Here is a 14,922-nt window from a genome sequence, read left to right as displayed (position 1 = left end):
ATTTTGTTCCTAAACCACATGCTGCTTGTGAGGCTTGATGTTTCTCCTCTGTCCAAAATGTCCACTGTGTCTACTGCAGTTCCACCAGCGACCTCTAGGGGATTTCACACATGACCAATCAGACGTGTATTCATATTAATCACCATATGTGAACCTATTCTGGGATGTAGCCCCAGTGTTTAGTGGTTATCTGTCCACTGTTGTACAGGTGCCCGTCACTGCTGTCACATGAGGGGGGGGAAAAACCAAGACGTCTAGACGTCTGGGATGTCCCATTAGGCTAAGTGAGGTCAGACAGCAATAGAAAGGGCTTGGTTATAATGAAGCGGTTTATTCTATGTTACCTGATGTTAGAAATCTCACTCTGTAGCTTCATCTTTGAAGTATGAAGCTACTGGAAGGGCAGTACAGACTGAAAAGGTCAGAGGAGAGAGTCTTTGCAAAAGCAGACACATAGGCTCCTCCCCTTCAGCTCCTCCACCTCCTCCACCTCCTCCATTGAAGCGCAACAAAGCAACATGGCTACAGAAAGAGAAAACACCAGTTTCAGACACATGTAGACCTCAAACACACCACAAACCTGACATCACTGCACTAATCCATTCAACACCAGTAGATCAGAGTAAAAAAATAAATCAGGTATTCAAGCAATTGTATTTTTCCCCCATTTAAACCTAATAACATTAAAAATGTGGAGATTTATCTATCACTCCATAACGATCTTCTCGGTCTGAAGTCCTGCGTCCGAAGTCCTCAGAAACGACCAACATCGAACATCGTGTGAACGCCAGCCTTTGTTGTACACGTGGATCTCAGTTGGACGTTTTGACTTTGAGTACAGGCCTCCAGCGCCCCCGTGTGGACACGGTGAACTACACGTTTTCGTTTATGGTGGCATGTCTCCCCCTGCTGGCTGAGTTGATATCATACCAGTGAACTGCTAAGCTACAGAGCCAAAGCTTTAAACTTTAAAGCTCAGAAAAACCCAAGGAAGAGTCAAGAAACCAATGGAAAACACGTTTATTAAATAAAACTGTAATAAATAACACATAAAACAATACTTTGCGATAATACTAAAATGTATTTTAATATCCCACAAGAAGCATTAATGAGGAGATAAAAGATATTAAATAAATAAGGAGGTATTTGTATGCAGAGTTATGGGTTAAGAGACATCAGTGAATTGTGAATTGCCATGAATCTCAGCTAGTGATACTGTACCTACTGTGTGCCTTCAGTGTTGAAATGCTGTAGGCCGTGTAAAATAGAGGAGTTTTGGACAGATCTGTGCTTTGTAATATCAAGTGGTTAGAACACCATTGTAAACGCAAACATTTCGCAATACCTTTGTACCAGCTATTTCATAAAATACAATGCACACTGATAAAAACATTGGCACACATGAAGTAAAAAAATTAGATATGAAGATCTCAAAGATGAAAAGGCACATTCTCTCTCACTCGCTCTCTCTCACACATACACACACGTACATTCACACACATGGACACAGGGTCAAAACAACAAAGGAAATGCATCTATACAAAATATTTTGGGGGTACATCTTCGAAAGATATGTTGCGTTCAGATGAACTTCTACTTAGTGCTTAGTGTGCTACTTGAGTACAAGCTAAAGTGAGATTCCTGAAATAGAGCCGACTGTTTATCAAGAAAAACTAAAAAATCGAGCCTTCAAGACAGAAGTATAAATTTAAATAGTGAGGCATGCATTTGCCCTGTGGTTAGAATTAGTAATGGTCAAATAGGAGTTCACTGAGATGCACGTTAGAAGATCTTTGTTCAGACTTGTAAACATACACTAAGACCCCATTAACACCTGCTCACTTCCCGTGGCTAGTATCTGGTTTGTATCCTGATAGGAATTTAACCACCTGCATTTACACTTGGTAGTCAAACAAGTCTGTGGTTAGTCAGACTGGATCTGATAGCTGTATGGGACGGACTACGGCAATTATTACTGTGTTTTCGGGGTGGACTGGGAGGAGTTTCGGTGGTTGTGGAATGTGTTGTGGAGAGACGGGCGTGTCCACACTACTATAACGTGGCTCAGATGCGTCTCAGGACCACCTCCTGAAGTGGTTGGAGTGATCTGAAGTCTTTTTAGGTGGACTGGTCTTCCAAATCCAGAATTAATCCTGATACTTCAGACACATGAAGCGACCAGGTGTAAACGGGGTGAGTTCCTGACTTGGTTTGGCAGGTAGAGAATAAAGACTAATAGGAAAAGCTGAGGAGAATATTGGGGAAAGTGTTTGGACCCCTATATCATCTGTGCAATTGAATGGCAGTGTAGTCGTCCATCCGTGTGTTGAATCACTTACTTAATCACTTTTATCAACTTATAGGAGTGAATGCTTTAGGTAGGGGGTCAATATTAATGGCAAAAAAAGAATAAAAACACAACACCACAGTATATCCCAATTTAGGAGGGATACACAATGAGATCGGATTCATGTTGGTATCAGCAGATCATTTCTTAGAAAAATATACTGCCATTGGACAGATAATAGGATTGGACTGATATTTCAAACCGATATTCGAGGACCTGTTTCTTATAGTCTGGATGGGCTGAGATGTAGCGTTACTATTGGGCTCCTGCGCTAAAATGTCTATATTTTATTCAGTGTAAGCCTCTACATCTAGTTTTTACACTTGATCGTGATCGTGTAGGAATAATAATCTAAGTGGATGAATTTCAACATATTCTACATGTACATAACAAAATCATCAGATATCGGTATCGGCCCACAATTCACATATTGGTGCATCTCTAATTGACTTCAGAATTAGTTCAGGTAGAACCATCTACCTCCTTCTAGGCTAAAAACAATGTGCCGTAAAGCGCAGGGAGTTTAATGAAGGAAACTGTGTGTGCGGAGAAGCAAAGACAAACTGGACGGTCAGAAACAAGCGTTAAGACAAGAAGAACTCCACTGCAATGAAATCCTCTGAGCATGCGCTGATGTATTTATCCGCAAAAGATTAGATGTCATCATCTTTCCTCTTATAACTTTCCCTACTCTCACACTCTCTCTCTCTCTCTCTCTCTCTCTGTCTCTCTCTCTCTCTCTTTCTCACAGGTTGCTTTCCTGTGTGTCACTGCTGGAGGAGATGGGGTGGAGTCCTCCGTTATCGTTGAGCCTTTTGGCACGGTACGTCTCATAGTGGATGTTATGGGTGACCTCCTTTAGGTCCTGCAGGTGAGACCTAACAAAGACAGAGTCAGTAATCAGTGTGCTGTGTTGCCGTCAGTTTCGATAGTCATTCACTGTTAGCAAACACTGCAAAAAGAGGGAGTTTGACTGATTTTTCATGTGGTGGGTTAAGATGTAAACAAAGTCATTCAGGAAGGTAGGATGTGAAATGTGCCGTTTGAGAAAAACCTGATGATAGGAACTGGACATGTGAAGAGTTTAACACCTCTCAAAACATAACTTACATAAAGTTATTCCAGGGGTGTGGGGAAAAAAGTGGCATCAAAATATAATGATATTATGTATTGCAATACTGTATCAATTCTCTAAAACACAGCTTTGATTTATAATTGAATAGTTTCTATGTAAAATTTGGTGTCAGACAATGGTTTATTTAAGGTTGTGTGTAAACCCTAATTGCTAGATAGCCATTAGACTCAAAACTTTAATGTAAACAAGGTTTTTATACCATGACCTTTTCTCTTTGTTTTGGAAAAATTGCAATATATTTCAATATATCGAATCATAACCCCTGTATCGTGAAACGTATCATATCGCCAGGTTCTTGCAGATACAATTGACATGAATACGCTGCCTGATCAGAAAGATGTATTACACAAGGTGTATAATTCAGTAGATACAGGGGCGTTTATACAAACTGGTGGGGCTAATCTTTGGTAACAGACGTTTTGGCCCAAAGGCGGACCATATGCAGTTTCTCCATTTCATTTATGGTGTAGAGTTACATGCACACATGCAACATTACCTATAAAAAATAACTGGTAATTCTGCCTGATGTTTTGGAGATTTTTAGACGTAGTAATCCAGCCACCCTTGTCAAAGTGGCTCAGATTCTTAGGCTTGCCCATTTTGTTCTGCATTTAACATGTCACCTTCAAGACCTGGCTGTTTACATGCTGCCTAATATATCCACCCCTTGACAGATTCAGCCACTGTAGCTGAAGATAATCAATATTGTTTACTTCACCTGTCAGTGGTCTTAATGTTACGGCTAATTGGTGTACATGGGATAGGAAAAATCGAAAACGTGACTGGTGTATCCTTTAACTGACCCATCAGTTACTCCAAGTAATTTAGAGCATTTCTATTGGTCTGTTTATCCAGAATTATTTACACAGTGTATTAAAGCAGCTACAGACTTCAAACCATGGGGGAAACTAAAAACAGACAAAAATGGAGACACATGTTTTTCATTATACAGCAGTGATATAGGACTTTTTTGTGTATCATATTTCATGCATCTAGAATGTTTTGCTTACATCATATAGAACACATGCTTTTCATTTTCTTATGGATGTGACTCATTAATATTTCTTTAATTCATTAAAGTTATTATTATTTTATTATTTAACCAGTTTTTAAGGTAATGACTTATTTAACTGTCACACTGATGACGCAAATCACACTAAAAAAACACAAATATGTCTCAACTATGATGATGGCTTTGGATTGTAAACATTGTAATGGTCAAGTTTGAATCACATTGTGGACAGGGCAGGCATGGTCAATTCAAAAACACAACCTGCTGGCTTTACGCTAATTGATTAAATTAAATGACAAACATTTATTAAAGCATAATAAGCTAAAAACCTGCAAACTACAATTCAGTGAAATAAGATGTTTAGAGGGAGAGTTTAGGTTTATAAGTTTTACCTGATCAGGAAGTCCCGTAATAGAGAGAATTCGCAGTGATTAGGATTCTCAACTGGTGGGGAAAAGCACAAGAAACAAACTGTTAATTATCAAAAGCAAATGAAGCTGTAAAGGCAAGGGGCCTTTAAAAATGTGTCAGTGTTCAAAAAGCTGTGGGACTGGAATCTGTGGCGATAACTGTCAAGCCTTAGTAACGTGTAGGAGGTGGATGGATGACGACAGACATCAAAGATGCCCTCAAAATGTCTCACAGCAGTGAAATGTCAAAGAGGAGAGGTAACTAGCCATCTTTCTTTCTCTCTCTATCTCTATCTCTCTCACACACACACACAGTCTGTCTCACCCAGCCCCCCCTGCAGGCAAAGGAACTCAGTGGAGCGGAAGCCTCCCATCTTTCTGTCATCTGTAGCATGACAGAGTAGCATACACGCTGTTGTCTTCAGCCACAAGCCACAGTACAACCCTTTACAATACACACACAAACACTGTTCACCCCACAGTGTTTAAAAAACATAATATTAAAGGAGGGGGCTGCCTTTAGTCAAAGGGGGGGGGGCTTTCCTACTTCACTACAGAGCTGTGAAGAGGAGTGGTGATCATCCAACATCCCAACATCACTAACGCTCTTTTTGCTGAATGCAATTAAATCCTCACAGCAACCCCTTAAAGCCAGTACAGAAACCTGCTCAAAGTGTCGAATGTCACCAGTCTGGCAGTTTTTACCGTATCTGCCTCAAAGAATTTGTAAAAGTAACATGCCTTGTGGGGAAAGCAGAGTAAAGACCTTTAACACAGCACATCACTCAGCCCAGTACATCAAGTACTGAACACAGCAGAGCAAGCAAAGGCTGCAAAGGCGAATGAGGCGGTATAGGCCTCAAATAGTACATTAGTACATTAAACTCTTCCCAAACATCCCTTTAAAATAGGGTTCCTTTCGTATGTGTGCAGAATTAAATACAGACTAAACAGTGCATTTATTCAGTGCCAGAATCTGACACAGATTCCTAACGGCCCATAAATTGTTATGTAACCGCCTTTCTGGGTCAGAACAAGGATCTGCTCTATTGAGACTGAATGCAGGCAGTTCTCCTCTAGCTGTACATGACATGATCTAGCCAGAGAATGACACAGCGAACACACACATATACACACCTTCTACTATTCCCCAGGCGGTCTTCCTCCCCAGAACTCGTTTGCCGTTGACTTGGTACTCTTTGTCACTTCCCACAACTGCAAAGGGCATGGTCTCCTGCATACGCGCACACACACATCGATTTAATGAGGCATACTATGCTAACATATGAGCTTACAAATGAGGGGAGACAGTTATGTGTCACAGACAGATACAAAGAAAAACAAGGATAGACTGAGAGCAACAAAGGAAGGCAGGTAGAAAGCAAAAAAAGAGAATGCTGGGCTGTGAGCCAGGGTAACATTAAGGGAACTGTGTAATTTCTATGTGCGAGAGAAAGTTAAGGAACAGTCACCAGGACTGAGATTTTACCCTTATCTTATCGTTGTCACTCTTGTCTTCCATGTCCTCATCGAACTCCTTTTGTGGGTAAAATTCAATCCCACACATCTCCAGCTCCTTCCTCACCTGGGCAAGGGACACATGGTATAAACAATTACAATAAGCCACTTAAAATGCTTCTAAAATCAGAGTAATGGACAAAAACAAAACACTAACAAAAATCTAGATCAAATAAAATGGTAACAGTGATGGCTGCCATCTTGGAGCCTTCATTTGTGTTTGTCCTTTAACAGTACTGTCATACTCGAAGCCCTGATTCCTGAACCAAGCAAGTCTGTTTATTATTGCCTTAAAAGGTGGTTTTCGGCTAGATGATGATGATTTAGGCATGCAGATTGAATAATGCTAATCAAGCAGTTAAAAGCTACATTAGCCTTGTGGAACTCATAGCACTGGAGGGCCAGCCAGTTTCCGTAGTTGAAGATAAGAAGATAAAGGTTTTGGGAACTTGACACATTACCTGAGCACAAGACACACAATCTTAAATTGGCAGTGCTTGTCAGATGTTGTGTTACAAGAATTGTTTAATCTCGTGTCACAGCACACAACAAGCCACTTTCAGTCTGATACAAATATTGCACTTCATTTTTAGATGGTTTAAAAAACAAGAAAACATTTTTTTACATTAAAGAAATGTTCTACAAATATTACATGAGAATTATGTCTGTTTTTAGTATTATTATTAGTATCTTCACTAGAGCTGGGCAATATGGTAAAAACATTAAATCACGATATCTGAAGAGATGATTATCATGATAGACATGATGCTGAAAATACTTCAGTAGTGACATATTTCTAAAAGCTACCATCCAAATATTTTTCATATTTAGAACAGTGATTTTTATTCAAAATGTGCTGCTTTTCATCCAGTTGAATCAGACTAATTACACGGTTTGTAATTAAACATGCAGTTGATCAGTGTTCTTTAAGCACTGAGCATATCCTCGATACGATGAAATATTGTCATAAAGCCCAGCTCTATTCTCCACCATTTGAATCATGTAGCTGCCCTATAAATGATCCTAAATAATTTAGGATAATTTTATTTTAATAAAATTAAATAAAATGTAATATTATCCAAAATAATTCTGGATGAACAGACCAATAGAAATGGTCTAAATTACTTAGCATTGACTTTTATTTTACACTGACTTCCATTCAAAAAGGCAATAACATTTTGCCTTTTCCTCTAAAGTCACCACATTGGAGATACATGCTTTTCATTGGAGCACTTTTTGAGCATTTGTCGCCCCAACTACACTCACATACTTACTACATCAAACAACAAGTGAAAATACTCAATAAATGCATTCTGTCGCACCTTTAAAAGGGGTTCTCAACGCTCACATAAACCTGAAAAAACAGAAGTGTTCCTTCAGTGTCATTGCGGAAAGAGCCCTTTTTGGCACCTTTATATCTAACAGTGCCATCCATCTATCCAGCTGTTCATCCAGCCAGTCATCTGGCCATCAGAAGAACTCTCTCTCTCTGTCTCACCCTCTGTTTGAACTCAATCTTCTCTTCGGGAGTGAGCGTATCTGCCTTGGCGATGACAGGGATGATGTTGACTGCTCGACCCAGGTGCTTCATGAACTCAATGTCCAACTGCCTCAGCCTGAGTCAGAGAGAGAGAGCGGAACAGAGAGACGGGCAGAGAGGCGGGGTTGGGTCCAGAGGGAGCAGAGACAGAAAAAGAGAGAGAACGAGAGGGATATACACAGGGGGGATTAATAGATTGAAGTGGTGGAGAGCTTACTGCAGAGATTTGGGTAAGCCTGGTTTGTTTACTGCAGCCCAGTCAATCATTCAGACACATGGGTTTAACTGGCCATTTGAAGAGTAGCCAGGCACACATGTCTTAAACCATTCCAGAAGTTTTGGATGGAGCACCATCATTCCAGCAAACACAGTTCCACTGCTCCACAGCTCAATGCTCAGGGTTTTATACCCCTCTAGCCCACGCCTGGCATTAGGCATGATGCCAATAGATTCATGTTTATTTGCTCCAGAGGGTCCTGTTCTATTGGCAGTACTTCTCTACAGGGACTAGACAAGCTGTGTGTGTGTGTGCATTTGCACATCTGTGTCAGCAATGGGTGCAACTTAAAGTAGCTAAAGGATAGGCTGTTAGGTGTTGATACTCACGAATGTCCGGTTGGAGATATGAAGTAGAGGCAGCAGTGCACCCGTGTGTCTGGGATGCGTTTCTTACGGGCAATGTTCACTTCCTCCTTTAGAAACTTCTCATATTGCTCGTTGATATACTTAGAGATGGGCTCCCAGCTTTCAACACAACAGATTAGCGTTCATTTATGTAGTATGGATAATATTTTGGTTCAATAAAACCAAAGTGTTGTTTATTATTCTAAGAAAAGCATAAAACTGTTACTTTCCCACAGTATCCAGTTATTATAGACTAATAAAATGATTAAATCTATAAACGCACCAGTTTTCATTGTTGATCTGATCACCAAATCCTGGTGTGTCAATCACTGTCAGCTTCATCTTCACACCACCTTCTTCAATCACTAGAATATGAACAACCACACCCATTCATACTCAATTTACCATCGTAAATATAAACAAAAAGACACGGAAATTGAGATGGAAGTACCTGGAGTGAACTGACCTACTATTGGCCAATGATCACTTATGGGTTAGATTTCTTGGGTACTGGTTCTATGCCACTGCCTATATTGACCTTCTCTCCTCAATTTAATGAACGCTAAAGTTATAGTTTCTATGGCCACTTCCCCTTTCTCTTCTCCTCCTCCTTTATTTATTTATTTATTTATTCAAAAATTGCACTTAATTTTTATATATTCCCAATGTGTGCTTATTCCTTGGAGTATACTGAAAACACATAGAGAGGTTGCTGACAAACAGGAGAATACGAATAAACAAATACTAATAATATGAATAACAACATAAAATATAAATTTAACATATTTATAATAAATATTAATAATAATAATCGATTAAATACAAACATAAACATCTCTTACAATAGAAACAGTTTAACAGAATTAATCAGTGCTTTAGATTTACTGCCAAAAAGATTACAGTAAATATTTACATTTGTATTTTACGTCAACTTGAGTAATATTTATTCTTTTAAATCATTAACATTTATTTCCTTTCTCTCTAAATGGCATTCTGATTCTGTTGGTGACAACATTTCTGCATGTTTCAGACGAGCTCAGCTTCTTAACTCAAAAATGCAATTTACAAACATACAATTCCCAAATGTTAACAAGCAGCAATGCGTACCCTATCTAACCATGCTTTTTATAGTCTTTATAAGCAATAACTAAAAATTCAGACGTGTTTAAGTAGCCTAGAATCTCCTGAAAATAACATGACGTGTGACTGTCTCTTTTAATAGGTCGCAGTATCAATATCCGACATGAAAAAGTGGTAAGACTAGCGTGGTTTGGTGCGCACCAGAGTTCAAAAGGCAGCGTTCACACCTACTATAAGCAATCGCCCCAGGGTTTGTTTTTATCAAACCAAAGCTGACAAGTATAAACACACCTTTTAATATCAAATCTATTCAGAAAAGGCAGTGATACTGAGTCTTCTCTGTATTGACCAGCACTAGGCAAAGGGAACAAAGCCAAAGTCTTTGGATCTGTCATCACAGTGCATTCAATAAGGTAGATTTAAAACCACTCAGAGTGCATTGAACTCATATATTGACATCACAAATTGAGTTCAGTTGTAATGAGGGAGTAAAAGAACCAGTGTGCAAAAATAAACAGGTAAGTGTTTGACATCAATGGGAGAAAAGGGCACTATTTGTCAGAGAGTCCAGTTTTAATACAGTAATTACATTTATTTATAAAATGGCCATCACCAAAATGCACTGACCAGAAGTAAAGTCTCTCTTGGAAACAGAACAAGAGCCTCAGATCTACTGACAGCTTTATATCTCTGAGATATTTTAGGCCGATCGCAAAGCGGCGACAACGTCGACACAAAAAGCTTTTCATGGACTGCAAGCACAACCCCGAAAGATTCACAGCTGACTACTGTGAGAGAACGAAGACACATGAAAAATCCTTCAGAAATACAAAGGGGGCTTTTCTGCCACACATAAAGAATGTAAAGCCCAAGCGTGGTTCTCTCCTCCAGGCCTTTGCCAATAATATGGTACCACAGCTGCCTACACATGCAACAAATATGAAACATATAGCCTACACAGCAAGTCACGGCAGATTTACAGTCTGTTCTGAATGCCACAGGCTGCTGTTTGCCAGCTGTGCACAAACGCTGGCACCTAAAGCATTAGGCTTCTGTCACTGCCCAGGGCGCAGCACATGCCAGACAGAATGGAGGCCTGTCTGCGTTCTTATACACAAAAACGCCCTTGTGTCCATGATGAGACAAAGAGGACATTAGGACCTTCTTGTAAATCACAGAAACATATTTAAATAGGGTTGTTAATCATGTTAATGGACCTACACTACATGGACAAAAGTATTGGGACACCTACAGGAATTTTTATTCTAAATTTCATTCGTTCTAAATTCTTGGGGTTGACATCCAATTCTAAATTCAGCAGGTTTAGAACTCACTGGCCACTTTTATGAACTGTGCATCTCAGCACTCGCCGACCCCACTCTGTGACTTTACATGGTCTGACACTCTGTGTTGCTGTGGTCCCTAAACACTTCCACTTTCAGTAATACCACCTACGGCTGATGGTGGAATGTCTAGGAGGGGAGAAGTTTTACAAACTGGCTTGTAGCAGCGGTGGCATCCTATTACAGTACCACGCTGGAACTCAGTGAGCTCTTAAGAACCACCCATTCTTTCAGTAATGTGTGCAAAGGCACACTGCAGGGCTAGGTGCTTGATATTATACACATGTGGCAACAGAACTAAATGAAATACCTGAACTGAGGGATTAAGAGGTGTGTCCCAATACTTATATAGTGTAGTTCTTGACATTTTACTTATTTCTTCTTCAATTTGTTCAGCAGTTGTGTTGGCCTTGTAACGCAGTCAATGCAGCATCACTAGGCAGCAAACGCACTTAGAGGAGTGCGAAGAGAAGTGTCCTATCCCCAGCTCTGATACATCAGCCAACAGACCCATACGCCGGCCAGTATCACAACAGGAGTGATGGAGGGAGAGAGCTTTCAGAGCTCTTACAGGCTCTGGCTGCTGATAGCGAAGCAGCATGACCCGGGATTTGACTTGTGATCATTATATTACATTACAGCATCTGCTGAGCCACTCTGAGCCCATTATGTGTTATTTATGATGAATAATGGTTAGCATTCTGTGTGAACAATCAATATTTTAGATAAGTTCCCTGTTCTCTTACCGTGGGACACAGATCTGATCTCCACAGTTCTGGGGATTTTCTCATCACGGCTCCAGCCGGAGCTTCGCCTGCTCACCTGAGACTTAAACAGAGTGTTCACCAGAGTGGATTTCCCTAAGCCACTCTGACCTATGGGAGAGACACAGAGACAAAGTGGGAGAGAGAGAAGGATGGGAAGATGGAATAAGTGGAGAAAGCTATAACAGGAGAAGGTTAGAATATATTGTGCAGTCCATGGCGTAGCTAAAAACAGGAATCATCGGCCACTGTGAAGCCTGAATTTGGTCTGTATCTTTGTACTTTTTATACATAGGGGTGTCAGAAACCACAATTCTATTTTAGGTCACTTCAGTATGAGTCAAGCGTTAATTTAGGCATGCAGTTTACACCATGAGGTGAGGTATAATCTTCCATTATTTGTTATCTACATTAGCACCATATCTCCACAGCCATGTAGCTCCAGGCTTGCAGCTCCAGAGCAAACGTCAGACACCTAAATCAGCTTGGCTGCTCAACTACATCTGAATATACTACATGTCCAAATGTTTGTGGACACCCTTTCTAATGAACGCACTCAGCTAATTTAAGTTGCACCCATTGCTGATACAGATGTGTAAATGCACACACACAGCTTGTCAAGTCCCCTGTAGAGAAACATTGCCAATTCAGAGAATAGGACTTTCTGGAGCAGATAAACATGAACCTATTGGCACCATGCCTAATGCCAGGCGTGGGCTACAGGGGTATAAAGCCCCCCCCCAGCTTTGAGGCTTTAGCAGAGACAGTTACTCCAACAAAAACAGAATAAACTCCATTTTAATACCCTTGATTTGGGAAGGAGAGTGTCTTAAAACTTTTGTCCATATAAAAATGTTATAAAACTTAAAAAAAGTAAAATATGTAACATTTGATTTTGCACTTTGGTGTTAAACTCTGTGACCTTCAACACTACTAGAAGTGTGTTGCCAGAAGTGTTTACCTACCAACAACCATGATATTGAAATCAAAGCCTGTCTTCATGGTCTTCTTCCTCATCTGCTCAATAATGGTGTCTATCCCGACGTAGCCTAGCAACGTGGAGCCTCCTCCTGACCCCTGGCCTCCAGCCCCTGACCCGTGGGAAGGCACATGGGGGAGGTTAGTGGGCGGTGCCACATGAGAGGGCTTGGCTGGGACAGCGGGTTTGGGTCTCACTTCTGGGGGCACGATTTCTGACATGTCTGTGGAAAGAAGAGATTAGTAATTTATAAGGCCCCAACAAAGGACATTATAGAGGTCAGTTGGTGCTACACTCACTAAGAAAGGCACATAAACGCTGAGGACTGTTTTGGGATGGTTTAACAAAAAATACAAAATGTTTTTTAATGATCTCTCTACTCCAGACACGCTCAGTCAGCTAAGACACAATTTGTTTTTTGAGGTTTGCTTCTTTAGTATTTGTGGTAAAGCTACGAGGCCTGTTTTTACATGGGGATGTGGGGTAACGTAATTATTTCCACTGTTTCTCAGTGATTTTAGTCCGAGCTGAATCTTCTACGTCAGTAGTTCTACAAATGAATGCATCCTGACTCGTCAGGTTTTTACTTACTATAAAAAAACTGGTGTGAAAATAACACATTATTTGAGTTGCCACTCCCATCGCTTCCCAATCTGTACACCAAGTGATGTTATCCCATGCAAACTGGTCATAAACCAGTCATAAACATGACAGATGACCGAGTCAAAATTACATAACCCACCTCTTCATGTCACACAAATCCAATCCAAATACATAGTAAATATATAGTAAACTAAAGAAGCAAACTTCAGACACTGAACCGATGTCTTGCCAGTAAAGCACATTTGGGTTTGGATAAAATGTGTATTTGATTATTCGGTGAATCTTTCCTTTAACATCTAGGGCAGGTGCTTCTAGGGGAGGAGAGGAGAACCTGAAGATGAGTTTTAGGCACACATTTCCCTGAGGGAACAAGTCACAGACTTTCTCTGTCATTGTGTAAAACTGTTGTGACTTTTAATCCCTGCTTATTAAAGGAGATTTCCTCCTCTTTTTTTTTTAAACCCTGTGAAACTGAGAACACATGCAGTCTAAATGGGATTAAGCGTTTGTCCACTGCTACTCCATCCCAATGGACACTTGCCCTATATTCACACCATATGCCACCTAGCTAAATTAGCAGAAAACCTCTCACTCCTCCATAGGCCGCTTTACACTGTATACTGCACTAAGTAAGAGTAAAACGGTCAGATTTACACGACAGGGTATATTTAGACTCCTGTGTTGGTCGTTAACCCAGTTCTACGTTTCCCACAGAGCTAGCTGGCTAGCATGCTAGCAGAGCCATCATCATCATCATCATCATCATCATCATCATTACAGACATGGAGGGACGTGGAAGAAGACAGCACGACTGAACCTGGCCAATTAGCTAGCTACCCCCCGACGCCCATTGTGTGCATCCGCCGCTCACTCCCACCCTCGTGTGAGGGTCCTCGTGTTGATGAGACTTACCGACGCCTCTCCTACAGATTCTCCGGTATTTGTCCAACGCAAACGGAGCTCCTCCGCCTTCAGCTCTTATTAACTGCCCTAACGAACCAAACGAAAAGCGTGAACGAGCTGTAAACACCGTTTCTCCAGCACAGTCTTCACCTCGTCCACCCTCTCTCTCTCTCTCTCTCTCTCTCTCTCTCTCTCTCTCTCTCTCTCTCTCTCTCTCTCTCTCTCACTCACTCCCCGCTCCTCACCCCCTCTCCTTTTCCGTTACTAAGGAGACAGCAGGGGAGACGGGGGTGATGCAGCGCGCATGCGCACACCACACCATTTGACCAACTGCTCAGAAACTGACCGTCAGGTTTTGGAGCTGTTAATAGATTTAATTACTTTTAGATTTAGATAAATAATGATAAATATTGCTGTAAATTGTAAATTACATGGCTTTCCACATTTTTGTTAAAATATTAAATATACTAAATATTAAAAAAACGCAAGTGTCACAAAACATTAAGCTACAGGGAATAACAATGAAACAGCTACAAAAATAGAAGTCAGTGTGAAGAGTTTATTCCTAGTTATTTAGGAACTTTTACGACTATTGGTCCATTATTTTTTACACAAAAATGTATCTCTATTGTTTTTTATTTATATTGAATCAGATTGTCGTGAA

The 14,922-nt window shown here is 40.5% G+C and overlaps 1 protein-coding gene across 1 annotated transcript; it reads right to left on the bottom strand.

The window, feature by feature from the left end:
* Positions 1 to 1,005: 1,005 nt before the first annotated feature.
* septin3 (septin 3) lies at positions 1,006 to 14,464 on the bottom strand. Its single transcript, XM_072656853.1, has 10 exons — positions 14,268 to 14,464; positions 12,739 to 12,975; positions 11,756 to 11,884; positions 8,870 to 8,951; positions 8,569 to 8,706; positions 7,921 to 8,038; positions 6,394 to 6,489; positions 6,042 to 6,138; positions 4,887 to 4,938; positions 1,006 to 3,225 (listed from the first exon to the last, which is right to left on the bottom strand). Exons 2-10 carry the CDS (start codon positions 12,971 to 12,973, stop codon positions 3,093 to 3,095), a joined length of 1,080 nt encoding a protein of 359 aa, XP_072512954.1. The 5' UTR covers positions 12,974 to 12,975; positions 14,268 to 14,464; the 3' UTR covers positions 1,006 to 3,092.
* Positions 14,465 to 14,922: the final 458 nt, after the last annotated feature.

The sequence above is a fragment of the Salminus brasiliensis genome, chromosome 15 (assembly GCF_030463535.1).
Source record: "Salminus brasiliensis chromosome 15, fSalBra1.hap2, whole genome shotgun sequence".
NCBI lineage: Eukaryota > Metazoa > Chordata > Actinopteri > Characiformes > Bryconidae > Salminus > Salminus brasiliensis.
Note: the sequence above shows the minus strand (reverse complement) of the source record. Positions and strands in the feature narration are given on the sequence as shown.

Bases quoted from the DNA above. Each gene is read 5' to 3' on its own strand.
- septin3 (XM_072656853.1), bottom strand. From the start codon at position 12,973: ATGTCAGAAATCGTGCCCCCAGAAGTGAGACCCAAACCCGCTGTCCCA. The intron at 11,885-12,738 runs GTAGGTAAACAC...TCTCTCCCATAG, and splicing joins TTTCAATATCATGGTTGTTG to GTCAGAGTGGCTTAGGGAAA. The intron at 4,939-6,041 runs GTGTGTATATGT...TTTCCCCACCAG, and splicing joins CGCCTGGGGAATAGTAGAAG to TTGAGAATCCTAATCACTGC.